The 22,903-nt window shown below is 37.2% G+C and overlaps 1 protein-coding gene across 1 annotated transcript in view; it reads right to left on the bottom strand.

The window, feature by feature from the left end:
• The window catches only part of CAMSAP2 (calmodulin regulated spectrin associated protein family member 2), a 138,240-nt gene that overhangs the window by 93,993 nt on the left and 21,344 nt on the right, over positions 1–22,903 (bottom strand). The window contains exon 2 of the mRNA XM_004375314.3: positions 21,064–21,323. Coding sequence (XP_004375371.1) covers positions 21,064–21,323 — 260 coding nt within the window. The remainder of the gene's footprint in view (positions 1–21,063; positions 21,324–22,903) is intronic.

The raw sequence follows: 22,903 nt of genomic DNA on the forward strand, positions 1-22,903 counted from the left end.
AAATTCAATAAATCATGCTACTGTTTTCTATAATAATGCTACTTAACAAAAGAAAGACTATGAAAACGTTTTCCTCCATTTTCATGCTCTCTCTAGAAATATTCTTATAATCTTTTAGTTTACATGGGAACTAATGGTATGGTGTAAACACTGTTAAAGAGGGGAAGGAAAGGCTTATTACAGACAAGTAGTACCAATGCATATTAATACAACGGATAAAGTATCAAAATATGCAAGGAATTTCTTAACTTGTGTGCATGATCATTTACAATTAAAAAAAGAACTTGGTTTTTATTTTGAAACTACTTTAGAAAAATCAGGAAAACTCTGAGATCACTCTTAATATTTCATGATGTTCTATAGTTATTAAATGAACTGTAAGAATATCTTTCCAATTTTAGATAAAAGACCAAAAATGATTAACTAGCAAAATGGAAAAAAAAATTAATATAAAATAGGTATTATATAAGAAGACTCTGATACAATTCAAGGCTGTTCATTCTTTATCCTACACTTTTGACTGTTCTAAGCATGTATTCCTAACAGTTCCATCCCTGGACTTCTCCTTTACTCTATAACACGCCCTCCCCCAGGCATCTCAATTTCCATGGCTTCAACTAACCATTACTACTCAGGTGATTCTCAAATCTCTGCCTCCAGCCCACACTTCACAGGGTATCTCTTCCTGGATGTCCTGAACAAACCTAAACCCACTCCAAGCTGAACTCATTATCTGTGCATTCTACCACAGCCAGTTCCCCCAGTCGAGTTCCTTCATCTCCTATTTTCCCCATTTCAGTAAAGGGGAGCACAGTATACACACACAATATATACCCAGTCTGCTTACTCTAGATTACACAGTCTCATTATTTCTACCTTTTAAAAGTGGAACTGTGATCATGTCATTGTTCTGCTTAAAAGTTCTTTAGTTCTGTGAGTTCCTAAACATCCATCAACAAGAGACTGGGCAAAAATTATGGCATTTTCATACCACAGAATATTGTATAGCATTCAAAGCTGATGCTGTGGATCTATATTCATTCATTATGGAAAGATGATTATGAAGCCTTTCCAGGCACCCTCCCCACTCCTAACTCCATGGTTTGTCATGGTTCCTCTAGCCCTAATTCTACCTCATGACTCTGCTTAATCTTCCAATTTACTAATAAGCAAATTCTATGACTTCTAGTTCAGATTTCTGAAGCAAAGAATCTGATTTGCCTCATTCATCATCTTGTATGCCAGGCAACTGAGCAGAACTCATAGGTCACTAGCTATTCTTTGGATTTTATATTTTCTTACAAAAAGATGGCTTTGGCTAAATGCAAAAAAAACCCCGAATTAACTTTTATAATTAAAACATTTCTTACCCAGCAATCCCAATCCTAGAAATATACCCACAAGAATTAAAAGCAGGAACGTGAACTATACCTGTATACCAATGTTCACTGCAGCCCTATTCGAGATAGCCAAAAGGTAGCAACAACCTAAATGTCCATCCACACATAAATGGATAAACAAAATGTGGTACATATGAACAATGGAATACTGTTGTTGTTGTTGTTGTTACATGCCATCAAGTCAGTTCCAGACCGCAGCAGCCCTATCTACTGCCCAGTCCTGCCCCATCCTCATGATCGCTGTTATGAGTCCATTGTTGCAGCCACTCTGTCAATCCATCTTACTAAAGGTCTTCCTTTTTTTCTGGCCGACCCTCCACTTTACCAAGCATGATGTCCTTCTCCAGGGACTGGTCCTTCCTGATAACATGTTCTAAGTATGTGAGGCGAAATCTTGCCATCCTTGCTTCTCAGAAACATTCTGGCTGTACTTCTTTCAAGACAGATTGGTTTGTTCTTTTGGCAGTTGTGGTATATTCAATGGAATATTACTCAGTCATAAAGAGAAATGAAGTCCTGATACATGTTACAACATGGATGAACCTTGAAAACATTATGCTGAGTGAAGTAAGTCAGTTACAAAGGGACAAATATTGTATGATCCCACTTATGTGAAATACGCAAATGTATAAACACAAAAGCTTATCAGTGGGTGGGAGGAAAGAGGAATTACTGCTTAGGGGTTACCGAGTTCCCATTAATGGTGATGAAATAATCTGAAAAAAGATAGTAATGGTACGCAGCACGATGAACGTAATCCATGTTACTGAATTATGCCTGTAAAAATTGCTGAAATGGAAAAATTTTTTGTTATATATATTTTATCACAATAAAAATAAAAACATTTCTTGATCAGTACAATGCAACTATATAATGAAAGAATTTGAGCACCAACCTGAAATCTATTCTATTTAGTTTCTAAAATACATCTTCAGTATTACTAGATCTATTTACATTTCAAGCATGCTTCATGAAAATAAACTGCTAAAAATTCAGATGTTACATATTAAACAGGATTAATTACTTGTTAAATTTTTAAACAACACAGCTGGACTCAAAAAACAGAGGTAAGAGGGAGACTGGCAAATGATCATGAGCTAATTGAAACCGAAAGTTCATACTACTCTTCCCATGGTTATTTGAAAGCAGACAGGCACTTCTTATATTAAAACGATAAAAAGTAGAAAGCTAACAATCTAATCGCTAAATTAGATTCTCCTGTAAACTCCATTAGCTCAGAAGCCTTTCCCAGAACACCTGCTACTAGAAGTTCAATAAATATGTATTTTATGAATAATTACAGCTCACTCTATTAAAAAATCTGTGGGGAAAAAACAAAAACAAATGAATTTCCACCACTCTGTTTTCTTCTCTTTCAAAATATATTTAATTCTTAATTTAAATATTTAATACATCTCTTATTCATTGACTCATTCAGCACCTTCTCTGGGCCAGGCACTGGGAATACGATGGCATGTCACGACCAATATGCCCTGTCCTTGTGGAGCTGATTCTACATAAAAAGGTCATTGTCTACTATAGCCTTGCATGTGTGGAACAACTGTAAAGTAGGAGACTTTTTTTTTTCTATTATGAACTTGATTCGAGGAATTTCATCTTGGTTCCATCATATAAAAATAAGCTGAAATCTACAAGACCTACTTTTTCTACAAACGACTTTTTCTAGCAGTTAAAAAAAAAAAAAAGCCTAAAGAGACTAAGTTGCTTGGTACTTTTTAGTGTATTAGTATCATTTTTCTCTCCTCATTTATCAGAGAGAAACAAAAGGCTAACAACGGAGATAAATGTAATATTTTATTTCCTTTCAGATTACACAAGATATTTTACTTTGCCTCTTCCAATTAATGTTAAGTGTTTTTCTGAAGTTGCTTTATCATATAAATAAAAAACCAAAAATATAAATCCTTTTCATCATAAAGTTGGCTCTTCTCTCTTCCAAGCACCCCATCTCTCCCTTAACTCCATACCCAGGAAAGAGGGGTGACGCATTCAAAGGAGTTAAAGGTCGGCTATGAGTCATGGCCCCTTCTTTGCCTTTTGCCTTTGCGGCTGCAGTGTTCATTAGCCAGACCCACTCTCTCAAGAAGAAAGGCTGGTCATCGTTCTCTAACTCTCTCTTCCTTGTGAATAAGATATTAAGAGTACTCCGAAAAACTTGAGTTCTGTCTCTCTCCTTTAAAGATTTCCCGAATAAAGAGCCTGGAGGCAGCACCTGCTTGGGAACTGTCTTCTCCCTATTCCAGCTCCTTCCTTTCCCTACCTTCAACTCTCACTGCCCTCCCTCCTTCCTATTTTTTCTCCCCCAACTTCTCCCACCACTGGTCGGTTCTCTACCTCCTCCCAGCCTCCCTGCACTCCTGCCCTTCTCTCTCTTGCTATCAGGTTCTTTTTCCTCTGAAACAGATAAGACGGCCACTGGCCCCACTGGAATAATAAGTTCCACACTTGATTGTTACAGGAAAGTAAAGGACATCTTAGGACTACTTGGTTCTAGGCCAACCTAGCTTAGGACAAAAAGGCCCTTTTCCTTGGTCCAATCTAGCTTACCCGAATTCTGCATTGAGGGTTGGAACTAAACCTGAGCTAACAATAAAATGTTTTCTTTATCTTGCTTTGCCTTTTCTGTCCATGTTCTCTCTCAAGTATTTCTCTACAAAACAATCTGAAGGCTGAGTCAAAGAAGCATCTGAAGGTTCCTGAGAGCCCTGACCAAATACTATGATGCTGTTGTTGGCTGCAGGAAGAGTGGGCTCCAACTCATAGCGACCTTATGTAAACAGAAGGAAATGTTGCCTGGTCCTGCTTCCTCTTCATGATCATTGCTATGTTTGAGTCCACTATTGTGTCCACTGTGTCATCTCATTGAGAGTTTCCCTCATTTTTGCTGACCTTTTACTTTACCAACCATGATGTTCTTTTCTAGCGATTGATCTGTCCTGGTATGTCCAAAGTAAGCAATCCAAAGTCTTGCCATCCTTGCTCCTAAGGAACATTCTGATTGTATTTCTTTTCAGACTGACTGTTTGTTCTTCTGGCAGTCCACATTATATTCAATATTGTTCACCAACCCCACAGTTCAAATGCATCAATTAATCTTCTGTCTTCCTTTTTCAATAGCCCACTTTTGCATGCATATGAGGCCAGAGAAAAAACATGGCACCCAAATCCAATACTACATTTTCAACATGAAGATAACTAATTTTTTCAAAAGAATAAGCCTGGCAGAACTCTATGATACAAGGAAGAAGCTTTCAAGTGTGCTTACCTGGGTTACTAACGGTGTTAACTTCCTGACTCATCATGCAAGGAACAGTGCTTTTATATTGGTATAGCACTCTGCACTTACTGAAGTTGTCACATACACGTCATCAGTCTTTTTCCAAATTATTTTGCTCTACTATAATGTTACTCTATTAAAATACTGACAATGATGAAACAGAAAGCTTTTCTCTATACTAAAATTACGATAATGGCATGTAATGATGTTCTAGCAACATTCTCTTCCTAAGTGCTTTCATTCAGTCCCGTGGGCTTTAAATGTTGACGACTTCCAGACTTAAATCTCCAGCACCAGACTTCTAAACTTCAGACTCATATATCCAATTGCTTACTTGATTTCAAACTTAACATGTCCAAAATACAATTCCTGATCCCCCAGCTGCTTTGCCCCACTTCCCTTCCAACTCTCATTCCCTACATCCATTCTCTACAAAGCAACCTGAAGGTGCTTTAAAAAAAAAAGAAACCAAATCAACTCACTGCTCTGCTTGAAATCCTCCAATCACTTCCTTGTACATTCAGAATAAAATAGAAACTTCTTATCATGGCCTACAGGGCTATACCTGATTTGCTTACAATCTTTCTCTCTAGCCTCATTCATTGAAGTCCCTTGGTGGTACAAATGATTAATGACCTTGGCTGCTAACCGAAAGGTTGGAGGTTTGAGTTCACCCAAAGATGCCTCGGAAGAAAGGCCTGGTGATCTACTTGTGAAAAATCAGCCAATGGAAAACAGTTCTACTCTGACACACATGAGGTTGCTATGAGTCAGGATCAACTCAACTGTAACTAGTTAAGCCTCATTCATACTACCATCCCTATCAATCTTGCTCAGGACTAGTGTCAGTGGCCCCTCTTTCAGTTCCTGAAACATACCAGACTTACTCCCACATCAAGTCCATTAAGCATGCTGTTTCCTCTTCCCAGATCACCACACGCTTGTTCCTTCCTACTGTTTAGGTCTCAGTTCAATGTCAACTCTCTGACCACCTCCTATAAAATAGTATGTTCCACTCCCTGTAGTTCCTTCTTGATTTATTTTCTTCACAGCATCTACCACTGTCTGAAATTATTAGAGTTTCTTTAGTTGTTCACAGCTTGTCTTTGCTAGTACAATATTAACTCCATGAAAGCAGGGGCTTGGTCTGTCGTTCTCGTCACTGTATCCCACTGCCTAGGCCAGAGCCTGGGCCACAGTAATTCTTCACAAATACTTATTCAATGAGTCAAATATTTCATATCATACAAATTATACAGTAAACTAAACGTGGCCGTGAAATTTCAAATTCCTGAAAATGTTCCCTCTAAGAAGTTCTTAGTAGGAGCTTTATCAACCAGTCATGAAGTTTATTTTGTGGATTATCTACCAACTCAAAACCAAAAACCAAACCCGATGCTGTGGAGTCGATTCCGACTCACAGTGACCCTGTAGGACAGGGTAGAACTGCCCCAAAGGGTTTCCAAGCAGCAACAGGTGGATTCGAACTGCTGACCTTTGGGTTAGCAGCTGAACTCTTAACCACTGCTACCAACTCGAATTTGTATTTGTTCCCTCTGTCACCTGTATCTTTGCCTAACTAGCTTATCATCTTTTAGTCTCTGCTCAAATACATTCTGTGTAAGACTGCCTCTGACCACTCTATAATAAATCAGCACACAATTCCCTCAGATCACTCTATCACATCATCCTGCTTTTATTTTCTTCACAGTTCTTACTATCTAAAGTAATCTTTTAAAATCTGTTTACTTGTTTGACTGTTTAACATAAACTGAAATTTTTAGCTTCAGGAAAACAATAATAATCAGTGTTCTCACATCCCTGCAAGTATACCAAAAGAACTTCCTGAGAAGATAGGCCCCTGGGAGAGAGCTCATCACATAGCTTACTTTATAACATAGCTCATTCTAACAGGCTTTTCAACCACTGAACAGTAAAGGCTCAGAAGGAATCTGAGCATTGTGAAGATTTCTTTGCAGGTGTCTGGACACAGGCAAGCATCCAAATAGAACAGTTAAAAAGTTTTTTTTTTTTTCCTAATGATCATCTATTTTCTTAAAAAAAAAAATCAGTGAAATGAATGAAAAACAATTTACTAAACAGCATGACCTGTAGTGATAGCATAATCTACCAAGCTACAAAAATGGGTCAGTATCATGGGGTGGGGATAGGACCCATCTGTTCAACAACAGACTGGGGATGTGATGGCAAAAGACAACTGCTGTGACCGTCCACTGTTCTCAGCACTGAACTGCATTTGTGCAAATTAGAAAAAATTATATTTCTATACAAAACCTGCTAAAAAAAAAATCTCAATCTTTGTGGTCCAATTACTTGTTTGTTTGCTTTTGTATTTTGAGGTATCTAAACTAAAAGAACACGGTTACTCTAGACCAGGTCAGGTCCCAGGCACTGGAGATAAATCACCTTCTACTATACCATCTACTTAAATCTGGTAACCTGCACTGCATGGACAGTTATTATTTTTCTCTTTATATGAGATGAAATGTCCTAGCTAATATAAACTTAATTCATCTTCAGCAATCATCAAAAATGACTGCTGGCAGGTCTGTATAATATCAGACAATTTAAGTATTTAGCTTTTGCTACTTTGAAAAAGTTACAAGGATGAGAATACAAACAGAAGATAAAATTTTCAAATTATCTATTTTATACACAAGTCTGTGGCAACTGCTTCCCTCATATATTAGATCTTAGCTCTTAAAAAAACAGATAAATTAAAAGGAAGAAGTATGAAACTGTGACATGTATACTACAATTCATGTCAAATATAATAAAATCAGCAAAAGGTTTTGAATTGGGATGTAAGGCAGATATCAAAGTGATATTACAAGAAAACAATCTGGCAGCAGCATACCACTAAGATGAGATAAAGTAAATCTTGAGGAGGCAAGTTCACAAACAAACTCTACTTCCATAGTCCTTTTCATTAAAACAAATAAAAGCTGTTGATAATTTGCATATTAAAATACCTTTTTAAGGAAAACATGGGTATGGTATTCAAGAAACAGCTTCTAGTACCAACATTGTCATTTAACCACTCTTCTCTACAAACTAAAGCAGTTTAACTAAATTAGTATTAAAATTAGTGGGTCATGCATGAAGTCAATTTACTCAGTCACAACTCATTTTTTTTAAGTTACAAGCATGAGTACTTTTGTTTCTGTAATATATTTGTAACTAGGTACATCAGGTGTGGATCTTGTAGCAAAACGTATTTCTAACTGTGGGTCACAGTCAAAAGAATTTGGAAAACACTAGATGAGACTGATTGCTAGGGTCTCTTTCAGCTCTGAAACTATACTTCTATAGCTAAATCTGTCCCCTAGGAAAAAAGGGTTAATGGGTAACTTTTTCTTTATTTAAGGTTAAGCTACAACTCTTTCAATGACAAGCAACAGAATTCAATTCTGTTGAATTAACTCTGCCAACTGAAACAAAACGAAGGTTTACTGAGGGGACACTGAGGTAGTTCACAGACTCTAAGGAAGAGCTGAACCACCAAACTCAGGAAGGACAGAAATCCAGCAGTCCCAGGAGCTCATAGACTTCGCCCTAGGGCACTGCTTCTATAAGCACCTCCCATCACTGTGCTGTGATTCTCCACTCAGGTTTTCAGATTCCTAGGAAAGAATCTAGCTGGCTCAGCTCATCTCCGGTATCATAACCCTTAGATCAATCAGCAATGACCAGGACCAGGATAAGGAGCATAAATATGGTTGTTGGGCAAATCAGGAACTACCTGATTTGTCTAAAACATCTGATCTTTATGACTAGAAATTAACACTTCATTTACTGAGCCCTCATGTACAAGGAAAGGAACCCTAGTTGTGCAGTGGTTAAGGAATCGGCTGCTAACCGAGAGGCTGGCAGTTTGAACTCACCAACTGCACCGCGAGAGAAAGGTGTGGCAGTCTGCTTCCATAAAGATTATAGCCTTGGTACAACATGTCTGACAAGTGTCTAATCTCTAAAATTTATAGAAACCTTCAACACCCCAACAACAAAAAGACAACCAATCTAATTAAAAAATGGGCAAAGGACATGAAGAGACACTTTACCAAAGAAGACATTCAGGTGGCCTATAAATACATAAAGAGATGTTTATGATTATTAGCCATTATAGAGATGCAAATCAAAACTACAATAAGATACCACCTCACACTGGCAATAATGGCACTGATCAAAAACACAGAAAACAAAAATTCTGGCAAGGTTGTGGGGAGACTGGAACTCTCATACACTGCTGGTGGGAATGTAAAATGGTACAACCACTATGGAAAATGGTACAGCACTTCCTTAAAAAGCTAGAAACAGAATTACCACGTGATCCAGCAATTACCATATGCTACCACTTCTGGGTATACATCCAAGAGAAATAAGAACCGTAACAGGAACAGACATATATATGCACACCAATGTTCAATGCAGCACTATTCACAATAGCAAAAAGATGGAAACAACCTAAATGCCCATCAATGGATGAATGGATAAACAAGCTATGGTACATACACACAATGGAATACTACACAATGATAAAGAATAATGATGAATCTGCAAAACATCTCACAACATGGATGAATCTGGAGGACATTACGCTGAGTGAAATACGACAATCACAAAAGGACAAATATTGTACGAGACCACTATTATAAAAAGTAAAGAACAGGTTTACACACAGAAACATTCTTTGATGGTTACCAGGGATGGGAGGAGGAGGGAGGGAGAATCACTAACTAGATAGTAGACACGTGTTAACTTTGGTGAAGGGAAAGACAACACACAACATAAGGGAAGTCCGTACACTATGACCAAGGCAAAGGAAGACACTGAGAGGTACACAAGAATAAAGGGACAATTTTACTCCGTCCTTTAGGGTTGCTACAAGTCAGAATCAACTCGACGGCAACGGGTCTGGTTTTTTTTTTTTGGTAAATGTTATATACAATCCTGCAACAACAGTAATAACAACCAATAATTTGGGAGTAGATACACAGGCTAATATGTATGCTAAATAGGTGGGGGGGGGCATACAGGAGTACACCCGTGTGTATATATAAGTATGATTGTGGATATTTCTACATACATATTTATAAGTGCTTCATGTATACTCATATACATAACAAAGCATATAGGGGACACAGTTACAGAAACTACTTAGACATCAGGACTGAACTACTGGACATGAAGGCTAAGGACCATAGTCTTGGTGGACATCTAGGTCACTTGGCAAAACACAGTTCATAAAGATAATGTCCTACATCCCAGCCTGGTGAGCAGTGTCTGGAGTCTTAAAAGCTTGTGAGTGGTCATCTAAGATTCAACTACTGGTCTCTTCCCATCTGGAGCAAAGGAGAATGAACAAAACTGAAGACTCAAGGAAGCAATTAGTCGAAAGCACTAATGGCCCACATGCCCCACAGCCTCCTCTAACCTGAGACCAGAAGAACTAGATGGTGCCGGACTACCACTACCAACCACTCTGACTGGGATCACAATACAAAGTCCTGGTTAGAATGGGTAAAAAATGTACAGCAAAATTCAAATTAAAAAAAAAAGACCAGACTTACCGGTAGGAAAGAGACTGAAGAAACCCGGGACTAGTGTCCTAAGACAACTTTCTAACTTAAAACTACAGACACTCCCAGAGAAATAATAACATCTGTGAGAGATGTGCTCCTTACAATAATCGACTATATGAGACCAAAAGGGCAACATCTGCCCAAAACCAAAGATAAGAAGACAGGGAGGGACAGGAGAACCAGACTAATGGAAATGGGGAACCCAGGGAGGAAATGGTGAGAGTGCTACCACACTGTGGGGATTGCAACCAATGTCATGGAACAATGTGTGTAAGAATCATTGATTGGAAAATTAATTTGCTATGTAAGCTTCACCTTAAGCACAATAAAATGTTTAAAAAAAAAAAAGGGAGAGGGGCTTTCGGTTAATCAATTAAAAAAAAAAAGATTACAGCCTTGGAAACCCTATGAGGCAATTCTACTCTGTCTTACAGGGTTGCTATGAGTTGAAATCGAATTGATGGCAATGGGTATGTACAAGGCATAACACTTGGTGCAATACAAAAAATATAAAATACATTATTAGATAAAGGAGAATGTGGACTATACTTACAAACAAGATTTTCAATATGAGTATCATATTGAACATTATAGTAAAGATCATATTTCTTAAAAACTTATGTCATATTTTTCTAAACCAGTGTTATGAAAATGAATCCTATAAGTAAAATGTTTAAAAAATTATCTTGCCAAGCAAATCACTCAAATTTTTGTTAAGTATATAACTTTGTATGTCAGTGGTCACCAAATGAAATTATATATAAAAAAGAATGCTTTAGTCAGGTGACCAAAACAATTCTCTTTTCTCCCTACTATTCCTCTTCTTTAAGGAGCCATGGTGGTGCAGTTGTTAAGTGCTCAGCTGCTAATTGAAAGGTTGGTAGTTTGAACCCACTAGGGGCTCCACAGGAGAAAAGACCTGGCATTCTGCTCCTGTAAAGATTACAGACTTGGAAACCCTATGGGGCAGTTATACTGTCATATAGGGTCGCTATGAGTCAGAATTGACTAAACGACAATGGGTATTCCTATTCTTGGGATTCCCACCCTGCTCTCCTCTCACCATATTCCCCTTCATTGCTGCACACCCCTCACTGTTTGACACCCTGCTTTATGCTGATATTCTCTGCGGGTCTCCTCAGTACCGATCTAGGGAATAACCTACAAGGACAGGAAATGGGATGGCAGCATGATGCATCTGTAAAACAAGCATCGGGACAGAAGTCAGGAAGACCTGGGATCTATCTCTGTTCTGTCACTTACTAGCCACATGATCATGATTATTCATTTCCTATACCTCTTTCCATAGGAACTGAATAAGTATCATTTAAATAAATACATCCATAAAATTTACTTACTTGTCAAAAAGATATGGTAATAACTACCCTATTTACCTTATCTAGGTATAGCAAAATATCTATGTATCTACAGATACATATATATATAAAAACAACGTGTAAATGCCTTATAAGTTATTACCAAATCGAAACCAAACCCACTGCCATTGAGTCAATTCTGACTCAAAGCGACCCTATAGGACAGAGTAAAACTGCCCGCTAGGGTCCCCAAGGCTGTAAATCTTTAAGGAAGCAGACTGCCACATCTTTCTCCCGCAGAACAGCTGGTGGGTTTGAACTACTTACCTTTTGGTTAGCAGCTGAGCTAACCACCAGGGCTTCCTATAAAGCTATTAAGCACCTCAGAAGTAGTAGCAGAAGTTTTATTTGTTTGTTTTTTGGAAGGCCATATGGTGTAAATTGGATAAGCATGGGCTTCTGAGTCAGCAGATACTAGTGTAAATCCTAGCATCATCATTTATTCCATTTGTCCTTGGGCAAGTTAACTCATCTTTTAAATGTCAGTTGCCCCAGCTGTAAAATTGAAATTTTAAAAAAACAAAAAACAAAATAACTGTTGCCGTTGAGTCAATTCTGGCTCACAGTGACCCTATAGGGCAGTGCAGAACTGCCCTGTGGGGTTGCCAAGACTGTCAATCTTTATGGAAGCAGACTGCCACATAGAGTGGCTGGTGTGTTCAAACCGCTGACCTTTCAGTTAGCAGGTAAGAGCTTAACCACTGTGCCATCAGGGCTCCTCAAAATGGAAATAATACAATGTATATCACATGATCCGTTAATAATAAACCTATGTTTAAAAAAAAAAAAAAAAAAAAAACCACCGCTGTTGAGTTGATTCCGACTCACAGCAACCCTACAAGATAGAGTAGAACTGTCCCATAGGGTTTCCAAGGAGCAGCTGGTGGACTCGAACTGTTGACCTTTTGGTGAGCAGCCGAGCTCTTAACCACCTGCGCCGCCAGGGCTCCCTAACATTTGTAAAGTCTGTCTAATGCTCTTCATCCCTTATTTCTTCCCCACTATCCTGCACCTTCAGTCTTATCCCATCTCCACCAGGCAGCTCTTTCAATCCCATGTGACCCGTGACCTCACGTCCTCTAAGAGCATCTTTTTGGGCAGAGATCAGAGATCATCTTCTTTATCACCACTGCCTAGCCTAGAGTACACAGTAGGAACTGAAACAGCATCTAAAAAATAAATGAATGCCTACCTGCGTTCGTGGTAAATATATAAGTGTAACATAAAAAAAACAAAAAGGCTATTCCTCCAAAATTATAAATCTTCTTTAGTTTCTTTGTACCCCCAAAGACCTACTTTCATGTATATACAACTCTATCTTTTTCAGTAGGTAAAAAGAAGAAAAGAGAAACTTAGGATGAGACATGGAGAGCCTTTATTGTTCTCCTTTAAAATAAAGAGATTTAGGATTTTAAACCGTAAAACTGTCCCTTGTTTTTGTGCTTTTGTGTTTTTTACTATTAGGGTTCGAAAGCACTAGGAGTGACAGAGGATGGGGAAGCAAACATCCAGTCACAGAGGCTCCAAGAAGAATAGAGTGAAACAAGGAGCTGATTTGACTCCACGTCTGGTAGTAACTACCAGTTAATTAATTAGAGGTGACATAAGGGATAAAATCCTTTTGCCTGTCCTGTACTAGATTCTCCTCTCCTTCATCTCCCAGATCTACCTCAAAAATGCCTCTCCCACTCAACCCCTCTTCTGCATCTCCATGGCCTCTACTTTAATGCAAGCCCTTGGTTATTTCAACAGCCTCTTAAGAGGTATGTCTTCTATAATGCCACCACAGTGACTTTCTAAAACACAAATCTAACGATACGTTTCTAGTTTAAAACTCTATCACTTCCAGAATAAAGTACAGACTTGCATGAAGGTCATTCATGCCCTATCCCATCTAACTTTCCAACCTCATTTCTAATCATTCCCCAGTATGTACCTAGTGCTAAAGCTACAACCAACCAACCGCTGCACTCGAGTCGATTCCAACTCATAGTGACCCTATAGGATAGAGTAGGACTGTCCCATAGGGCTTCCAAGCCTGTAATCTTTACAGAAGCAGACTGCCACGTCTTTCTCCCTCGGAGTGGCTGGTGGGTTCGAACCGCAAACCTTTCAGCTAGCAGCAGACCGCTTAACCACTGTACCACCAGGGCTCCTTGCTACAACCAAACCACTTACTTTTCCCTGAGTGTATTATACTCTCATATTCCATTTTAACATTCTCTATATACTCCCTTATAACACGCCCTTTGTTTGTCTACCTCATAAACTCCTTCACATCCTTCAAAACTCAGCTTAAGAATAGGGCCAAGTTTGATGCCTCTGTACTCCTAAAAGCATATGTATTATAATTTGCTTCATTTTGTATAACACCTAGTAGAAAGTGTGACACTGAAGGACAGGAACTCTTTTTAATCACAGTAGACAGTACACAGTACATAGTAGAAGTTCTATAAATAAACTAAATAAATAAATGGTCTGACTGACTTCAGTTTTATTATAAAGATAAATATAAAAAGTTTTGTGATATCATCTAGTAAAATAACCACCATTCATCAAGTCATTTCTATGAAAAAGTAAACTTCGAGTTCCAAACAAATTATTACAAATGAACACTGACTCTAACGTGATAAATATGGCTGTAACGTATCAAAAGATAATGTGAATTTGTAACTGACAAGTATATAACGTCACCTAGAGATAATGGAATCCAAATTAGGTACATGTTAACAGGAAACAAAAAATTGAGTTCCAGCACTGTGCATGAAGAAGAAAACTCTGTTTAACAACAGCGGTGAGTACTTAAAATAATTTTTCACCATCAAGTTCTGCTCATAAATTTGCAAGGCATTATTATACAAGATGATCAGAAACTGTCTTCTCACCTACTATTGTAATGCTACATTTATACAGTCCTTTACCTCTGAAGTAGAATTTTTAATCTTCTTAAGCAGAAAAGACTTTTGTTTTTTTATAAAAGCCTCTATATGACTACACTACACTGAACTCCAGCAGTTGGTGGCACCGTGGAAATTCATAAGAACAGCTACCAAACAGGATTAATATGTTTTAAAAATTAAAATAAAAAGAGGTAGAAAGATATAGATGAGAAGGCTAAGGGAACAACGAGTTGATAAGTTAAAGGTGGTGAAACAATCTGTGTAGAAACAGCAAGACTGCTGACATAAAGTGAAGAATGTAACTAATGTCACTGAACTATACCTGCAGGAATTGTAGAATGGGTGCATGCTTTGCTCTGTACATTTTCACGAAAAATAAAATATTTTTTTAAAAAGTAGAAAGAAAAAAGAAAAGAAAGAAGGAACAACTCAGTGTTCCTGAGATCAGCTTCTCTGTTCTCAACACCTTTTACGCATCCAGCAAAAATAACGCTAAGTAGAGGACTCCCTTGCACATACGTAAATATCAAGAAACGCACGTCCACCCGGAAAGGCTCTATTACAACTCAGCTCCATCATCTATCAGCAGTCCTCCAACTCAATTGCTAGTTACTCCCACAGTGTATGAAGCTAACATAACTTTCAAGACAGGAGCAAAATAGTAAACGAACTTTGAAAACCAACCTGGGCCCAAGGCACAACAACAACAAACGGTCTCTTTTCTCCTGAAACAACAGAGGAAGAAGGAGCGTCAGGAATAGGAGGAGGATATGGAATGTGGGCTAACTGCTTCCATGAACAACTCCTTCCTTTGCCATGAGACCGGAAGAATTGGATGGTGCCTAGCTACCATTACTAAACATTTTGATCCAAGATTCCATAGAAGAATCCCAATCAAAAGGGGGACAATGCATAACAGAATTTCAAATTTTCATGGACTCCAGACTTCCTAGAGCCATGAAGGTTGGATGAACCCTGGAAACGATTACCCTGAGATAATCTTTAAACCAAAAATATTCCCTGAAGTCTTCTTAAAACCAAACAATATTTTCACTTAACTAGTAAAAAATGTCTGCCTTGAGCATTATGCTGTTTTAAGAACTATTTATATGGGATCAAACTGACAACAGCAGCACAAAAGATTATACAGGAACCTTAGGGGGCAACCCTATGTGAGTCAGAGTTTAATTGTACTAGGGTTTATAGTTGCACCACCCAGGGGCTCAAACAATTAAGCAGATATAAGCAAATTATGAAGATCTGAGAATTAATTAATAAACTACAGTAATACACTAAGATGACAGTATAGCAGGTTGCAAAGTATCTTACAGTATTTTGCAATGTTTTATTAGTTTAATACAGGCAGAGGGGAAAAAAAGAAATAGTATGAAACCTACTCCATGATCCTGTAACCTACAAAAAAGTTTTTAAAATCCCTAACTTAGACTCTTAGCCTCTTCATGATCTGACCCCAGCCTATATTCTACCCTTATTTCCCATTTCTCTCTCCAAACAGTAAACACTTTGACTTGTAATATATAGCATACTTTCACAGCCCTATGACTTGGGTCAAACAATTTCTTCAATCTAGGTGCCATTCTCAACCCATCCCTTTTCCCATCTATTGAAATCATTCTATCCTAAGATGCCTCCCTGATCCTACCAAGTAGAAATTATCACATGCACCTCTTATTCCCAAAGCCAATTGCTTAAACTTATATTTCGAGCACTTATTTCATATTTTCTAATTAGTTGTGTTCCAGTCTTCTTCCTGACTAGATCCTAAACTCAACATAATTCAAGCAGAGATGTAAGCAGTCAGCTGGATGCACAGGACACAAAATCTGATAAAATGAAATAACACTTCTTTACATACAGGCATACCCTGCTTGAGGGTAAAAAACTATCTCCAACATCTTCCTGTATGTTTTAACCATAGCTTCAACGGCCTTTCTATTAAGATAAAGCAGTGTAACGCCAGCAGCACATGTAATGATTTTTTGGCTTGTATTTTTTGAATATCCAAAAATATCCATTATAATAATACTGACAGTTCATGAGAGAACGTTTTATGCCTTACTCATCCAGTGACATATCAGCCCTCTTTAATTTCCATAAAGTAAAAAGAACATTTAATCTCTCTGGTACTCATTAAAAAAACCAAACCAAACCTGTTGCCATCTAGTCAATTCTGACTCATAGTGACCCTATAGGATAGAGTAGAATTGCCCCATAGGGTTTCCAAAGGGCAGCTGGTGGATTTGAACTATCAGCCTTTTGGTTAGCAGCCTGAAACCACTGCCCCACCAGGACTGCACTCTTTAAAAAAAAAAAAAAAAAAGCACTTCAAAATAAATTTTTGACTTATATAACAATTATGATTCTAAAACAAGATTTGATTAAATAACTCATTTTACAAGTCACATACGAAAATCAATCTCATTATATCACACATACACTATATACATGTATATTTCAATAATTCATAATTGAGTTTCAAAAATGTCAACTGTTATTCCCTATAAATGCAAACAGTTGAAAAGTTGATTCATAATCAAGAGTTTGATCCATATCATGGTTTTCAATTTAGATAATGGCTGGGTAAACATGATTCCAAATACTTAAGCGTATAAGCTTGCTTCAGATTTTAACACTGTAAATTAGGAAGTCACAGGGCTAGCTCATTCAGATTCTAATTCTGAATTAGAATTTTGCTACTAAGTAGCAGTGCTACCTTACGTAAATCACTTAGCCTCTCTAAACTCTAGGTATCATATATATAAAACGACTCTGGATTAGATCGATATTTCCTATACATTCTTGATCATAAAAATCACCCTGAATACTTGTTACAAATACATGCCTCAACCTCTCCCCTGAAAGTTCTAATTTATCAGCTTTAACCAAGGGGCCAGGGAATCTGTATTCAAAGTTCCCCAGGTAACTCTCATGTTCAGGAAGTTTTACAAACACTGGATTTGATTTCTTAGGTTCCCTCCGGCTATAAAATTTTATGAATTTAAGATTGGTATGTCATTGATCAAATGCCCCAGCCTAACCTGATGTAGAATGCAATATGCATGTAACTTCATTTTGCTATGAAAGAAAGTTCAAAGCTTTGTCTACTCTTAAGCTATGTTCTTTAGCACTTGGCTCTATAGTTGCTTCAGGACCTCAATTTTTCACTTCATCCTGGATACCAGTATTTATTCTGATAAAGAATTTGAGAGATAACATGATTTGAGGTGGAACATACTTTTGGTTGAGAGACATTCCAGTGTGATTTTAATGTACACCACTCTTCCTATGGTCACCACTTGGTCATACATTTAACGTTAACTCAAGTACACATTTATGTTAGCTTTCAGAATTGTGTGCATTTTAACACTGTAACTGGGAATATTGTTTACATCTGTTCTTTACACAGATGTTCATTAGGCAGATCACAATAACAATCCCTTCTAGCAACCTTATAGATAATGCTCATATGATGAAATAAACTTAATGCAATATTATAATTATTAATTGGCTCTAAAACATAGTGTCTGAAAATACTTTTTCAGTGATACAAATACAGAAGAAAACATTTTAAAGGCTATCCTATTAAAATCTACCTTTAAAAGCACTGTAATAAAAAGCACATATTCTCCAACAAGGCTTCTCATTTTAAAAAAAAAGACACATTCCTCTCAATCCCCACAATCTCCACCCCAAAATTAATAATAAGGTCTGCTTAGTCAAACTTGTCTTAGCCACACATCTTTTCTTTTTAAAGATTGATTATTAAAACAAACTCCAGAAAAAGCATCTTAAAGCTTCAGATTGCCATTTATGGGATACTTGAATTCAACCATTTAAGGAAACCTTCAATATTTACTCTTAACTTCCTATGTCTGCTTAAAGGGTAACAGGAGGGGACTCATTCTCTTCACAGTTTAACTCTCAGAAATATTTAGTATACACGCAAGGCACTCTAGACAGTGATCATTTCTATGTGAGTTTAATTTTTTTCTTTAAAAAATAGCATAATTATATAAAAATGTTAACAGTACAGAAATACATTAAATAAAAACAAAAGTCTCCACTTATTTCTCCAATTCCATTTTAATCCCATTCCCCAAAAGAAACCAAAGTTAACAGCCTGGTATATATTTTTCTAACAATTGTCTAACATACATTTCATTGGGAAATTTTATACTGTCTTAGAGACTTTGATCAAAATCAATTAGTACTAAACTTTTTTTAAATTAAGATTATATTTTTGCTACCACCATACTTTTTTTTCCCCCAAAAGGCTGTGAGGTAACAAACAGAAATAAAACATCCCAAAATTACTAAACCAATTTAGAGAAGGGGGGGAGTGTCAAAATATTCAGCGCAATGAAACACACTATGTTTAATTATACTTCCCAAAAAACAAGACAAAGGAGAAACTGATAATCTACATAATTCTTATTACTCTTAAAAAAAAAAAGTTCTCAAGGAACAAAGCTTTTACTAGTAACCTGACAAATTTTCTCACATAGCAGGAAAACAGCAACATAATATTACAATATCAATCACAATTTCACAGCAATTGGAAAACTTTAAACTGTGACAAAAACCGAAACTATACCATTATAAAACATAGGGCAGTGAATATGACACAGCAAATGGTTAGGGTTAAGATGATGTTGTCAGTATGATGGAGCAGTCTCAAGTTTTAACAACCCACAGGTAGAAGTCAGAACCAGAGAACAGGGCTATTTCACACCACTTAAATTACATTCTATCAATATAATTTCCTGCAATCAGGTTTAAATGCAATCAGCAGGATCAATACAGTGTGAAAGCAACCTGAGAGTAACGCAATCAGCAGTCTACCAAACTCCTCATTTTTTAATATTCCTAAAAGTATCTTTATACTGTACCTTTATACACACAAACTGCACTAGGAAAAAATGCAGAAAATATGCTGTACTTGTTTCACTTAATAAAGACAATCTAAAATAGGCAACCTACTTTAAGACCAACTAGGTTATCTAATGAATATGTATCTGTATCTAAAAAAGCTAAGCAAACACTAATTCACAAAGTCATCAATGTGCTTTGTAACTATCCACCTGGCCTTGAAACAATGGAAGTGGAAGTAATCATAGCAGGAGCATCCAACTAGTGAAGGGACTCTAGAGGGGTAGAGTGTGAGGTACTAGTAGGACACTTTAAGTGAAATTTTGCTTGCTGTTGGTGCTGGCAAACAGTTCACATATATGAGACATACATAAAGCAGGTATACAAAAATCAGGAGGTAACCACAATGTGAATTTGAGGTCATCAATGAAAGCTAAAAATCTAAAATGTGATAAAACATAAACATTCCTAGTTATCTTGAATAATTTTATTATAAATCTATAGTTAAATTCCATCAACTAAATCATTCTTCAGTTATTATTTCCATTCCTTGAAAATATTAAGTTTATTATCACCTGATACATAATATAGGGCTTCTTTGTTTTTTAAAGAAAGAAAACAGGCAGTAAGCAAAGTAGGCCATCTCCTCATTTAGCACTGCTGTTGTTGTGTGCCCTCAGTCGATTCCGACTCACAGCGACCCTCTAGGACAGAATAGAACTGCCCCATAGGTCTTCAAGGAGTGGCTGGTGGATTCAAACTACCAATGTTCTGGTTAGCAGCCAGTCTCTCAACCACTGTGCCACCAGGATTGCTCATTTAGCACTAGACTTGGTAAACTAATTTTTGTTCACCCTTCTTAAATTTCATAATATTTCCTTCTATATATACCCCTCCCTTTCCTCCCAAGCCAAACAAGTAGTATCATATAAGACAACATGATTTAATCAATATATGAAACCAGTTTTCCTTCTGATATCATTCTTGTTGATGACGAGTATTTTGGGAAACTTAAGCTAAAGCCAGACTGAAGCAGCACACAATGAACTTCAACATTGTATGTCTCCAGAGACCATCTATGAGAGAGTTCCTGCATGTTTGCCCCAGGCTAGCTTAGAGTCCTCTCTCTCTGTCTCTGTGTTTCCACAAGAAGGAGTTAATGGTCATTAAATAAACTAAAATATCTGATATTTAGAAATATACCATGAGGTCATTCAAGCATGTAAATGAACACTCACAAATTTCATCTCTTTCCTAACGAATAAAGCCAAGTATGCAGTTTCCATCTCTTCTACCTAGTCTCTATGCTGGAAAAAACGAGTTTTAAATTGAATAAAAATCACTTTAAAGTAGATGGAAATTATGTAATTGTTTCTCACACATATTAGATGGCAACACACATTCCAAAGTAGTTTTGTTAAAATCTTCCTTCGTTTGGAAGATTTTATGAGGTTTATAAGAAAAAGGTGGTTCTTAAACTCTAGGCAAAGATGACAATCCAATTTCAAAGTATTTCTCTCTGTTTTATAGTTCAATTTACACTCAAAGTCATACACTTCAAACTCAGAATAATCTTGAATATATATAAAGACTCACCATCTGTATGGGTTTCTTGTGGAGATCTCGTTCAGTTACCAGTTTTTCCTGGTCAGTGACATAAAGGCCTTTCTGTGCTAATGCCTGGATTACAGCATCGTGGCCCAGAAGGGGTTTTGCAGCATCACTCTTGAGAATAAGACTCCCAGCACGACAGTACAGTTCAGCCGACAGAAGCAAATTAACAACAGGTGGTTTGATGTGTTCCTGGTCATACTGATCTGTGTAAAACGGTTCTCGAAGTTCCTCTGGCACATTTTCTATAAAGATTAAGGGGAAAAAAATTCTTAGAAGATTTTTATAAAAGAAACACATAATTTTATTTAATAATTATTATTTATGTAGAACTTAAGATTCCCTCTAAACGTAACAATCCTGTAACTGAAAAGATGATTTATATGAATCATATTGAATACTGGCAGATAACCTGGAATACTCATTGCTGTTGGGTCAATTCCAACTCACAGTGACCCTATAGGACAGAGTAGACTACTCCATAGGGTTTCCAAGGCTGTAATCTTTATGGAAGCAGACTGTCACATGTTTCTTCCGCAGAGATACTTGTTCAATGGAGACACAGAAAGAGTAGTTTACAAACGGGGCATAGGGAGGAAACCAAGTTCTTCTTCCAGGTTTCTTTTCTGCTAGCCATTTCCCTTAACAATGCCAACCCTCACTCTCCCAATGTCTAGTCTTAAGTCAGCTTTAGAGGCTACCTTTGCATCTGATGGCAGCAAGATTACTAAAACCGACAGACAAAAAACTCCTCAGTGTTTTACAAGTTCTCTTGCCTTTTCTACCCCGTATCTCTTCCTCTTCCTCCCTACTTACTTGAGCTCTATGCTTTTCATCAAAGCCAGGACAAGGATGAGGCCTGCCCCCTAAAAGGAGAGACAGGCATCTAAATTAGAAGTTAACATGGAGCTGTGATCATAGAACCTGACGGCTCTGGACTGAGACTTAGCCAGCCCCTCACCTATCTTCTCTTTGGAAAGTAAGGTTCCCCAAGGACGGCCATCCCATCACTAATTTTAGCAGTTTCCTGAATAGCCAGCTTTAATATAAGCTCAATGATGCCACAGTACCAATGAAAGTCAACTCTTCAAAAAAAATTATTTGTAAAGTGTATATTCCTTAGCAATTTTCATCTTAAAGTTTTTGAAAAGCTCCTATTATTTAGAAAAACACAGCCATCAAACAATATTACAATAATTATTGAGTGTTCATTTTATATACCAGCATGGTTCTTGGGAATTCAGGGATTAGAAAAAATTCCTACCCTCAAGAAGCCAACATTCAACAAAAAGACTGGACATACAGACAGGCAAAGTTATACAATTCAGAAATCAGAGATAATAGTAAGCAGTAAATGATTAAGTGCCAAATGAAAGAAATGAATAATTCAGTGCATAGAGTTCAGAGAAGGAAGCATCAGAGTTAGTGGGCTGACATGATTTCATCTTAAAGAAACAGAATAGGAAGAATTTGTTTAGGCAGAAACAAAGAGGCTTTCTAAACAAGAAAGAAGAAATAAAGACGTGTTCAAGAGGTATCACACTGAACAATCTGGGTAGAGAGAAGGGTCCATGTAGGAGAGTAGTGAGAGGTAAGGCTGGAATGGGAGGTTGGTGATAGGACTTAAAAGTAATATCTTTTAAACATGAGGCCTTTGTAAAATAACTAACAAAGAGCTCCTGACAGTTTTAAAGGAGGAGAGTGACACATGAAGAGTCATGTTTTCGGGCAATTAATCTGGTGTTCAATATCGATGCTGACGAAAGTTAGAGACAGAATATTATTCTACAGAAATAAGAAAATGAAGTCAGAAGGCAGTAGTGAA

This window comes from Trichechus manatus, unplaced genomic scaffold (assembly GCF_000243295.1).
Source record: "Trichechus manatus latirostris isolate Lorelei unplaced genomic scaffold, TriManLat1.0 scaffold00035, whole genome shotgun sequence".
Lineage (NCBI taxonomy): Eukaryota > Metazoa > Chordata > Mammalia > Sirenia > Trichechidae > Trichechus > Trichechus manatus.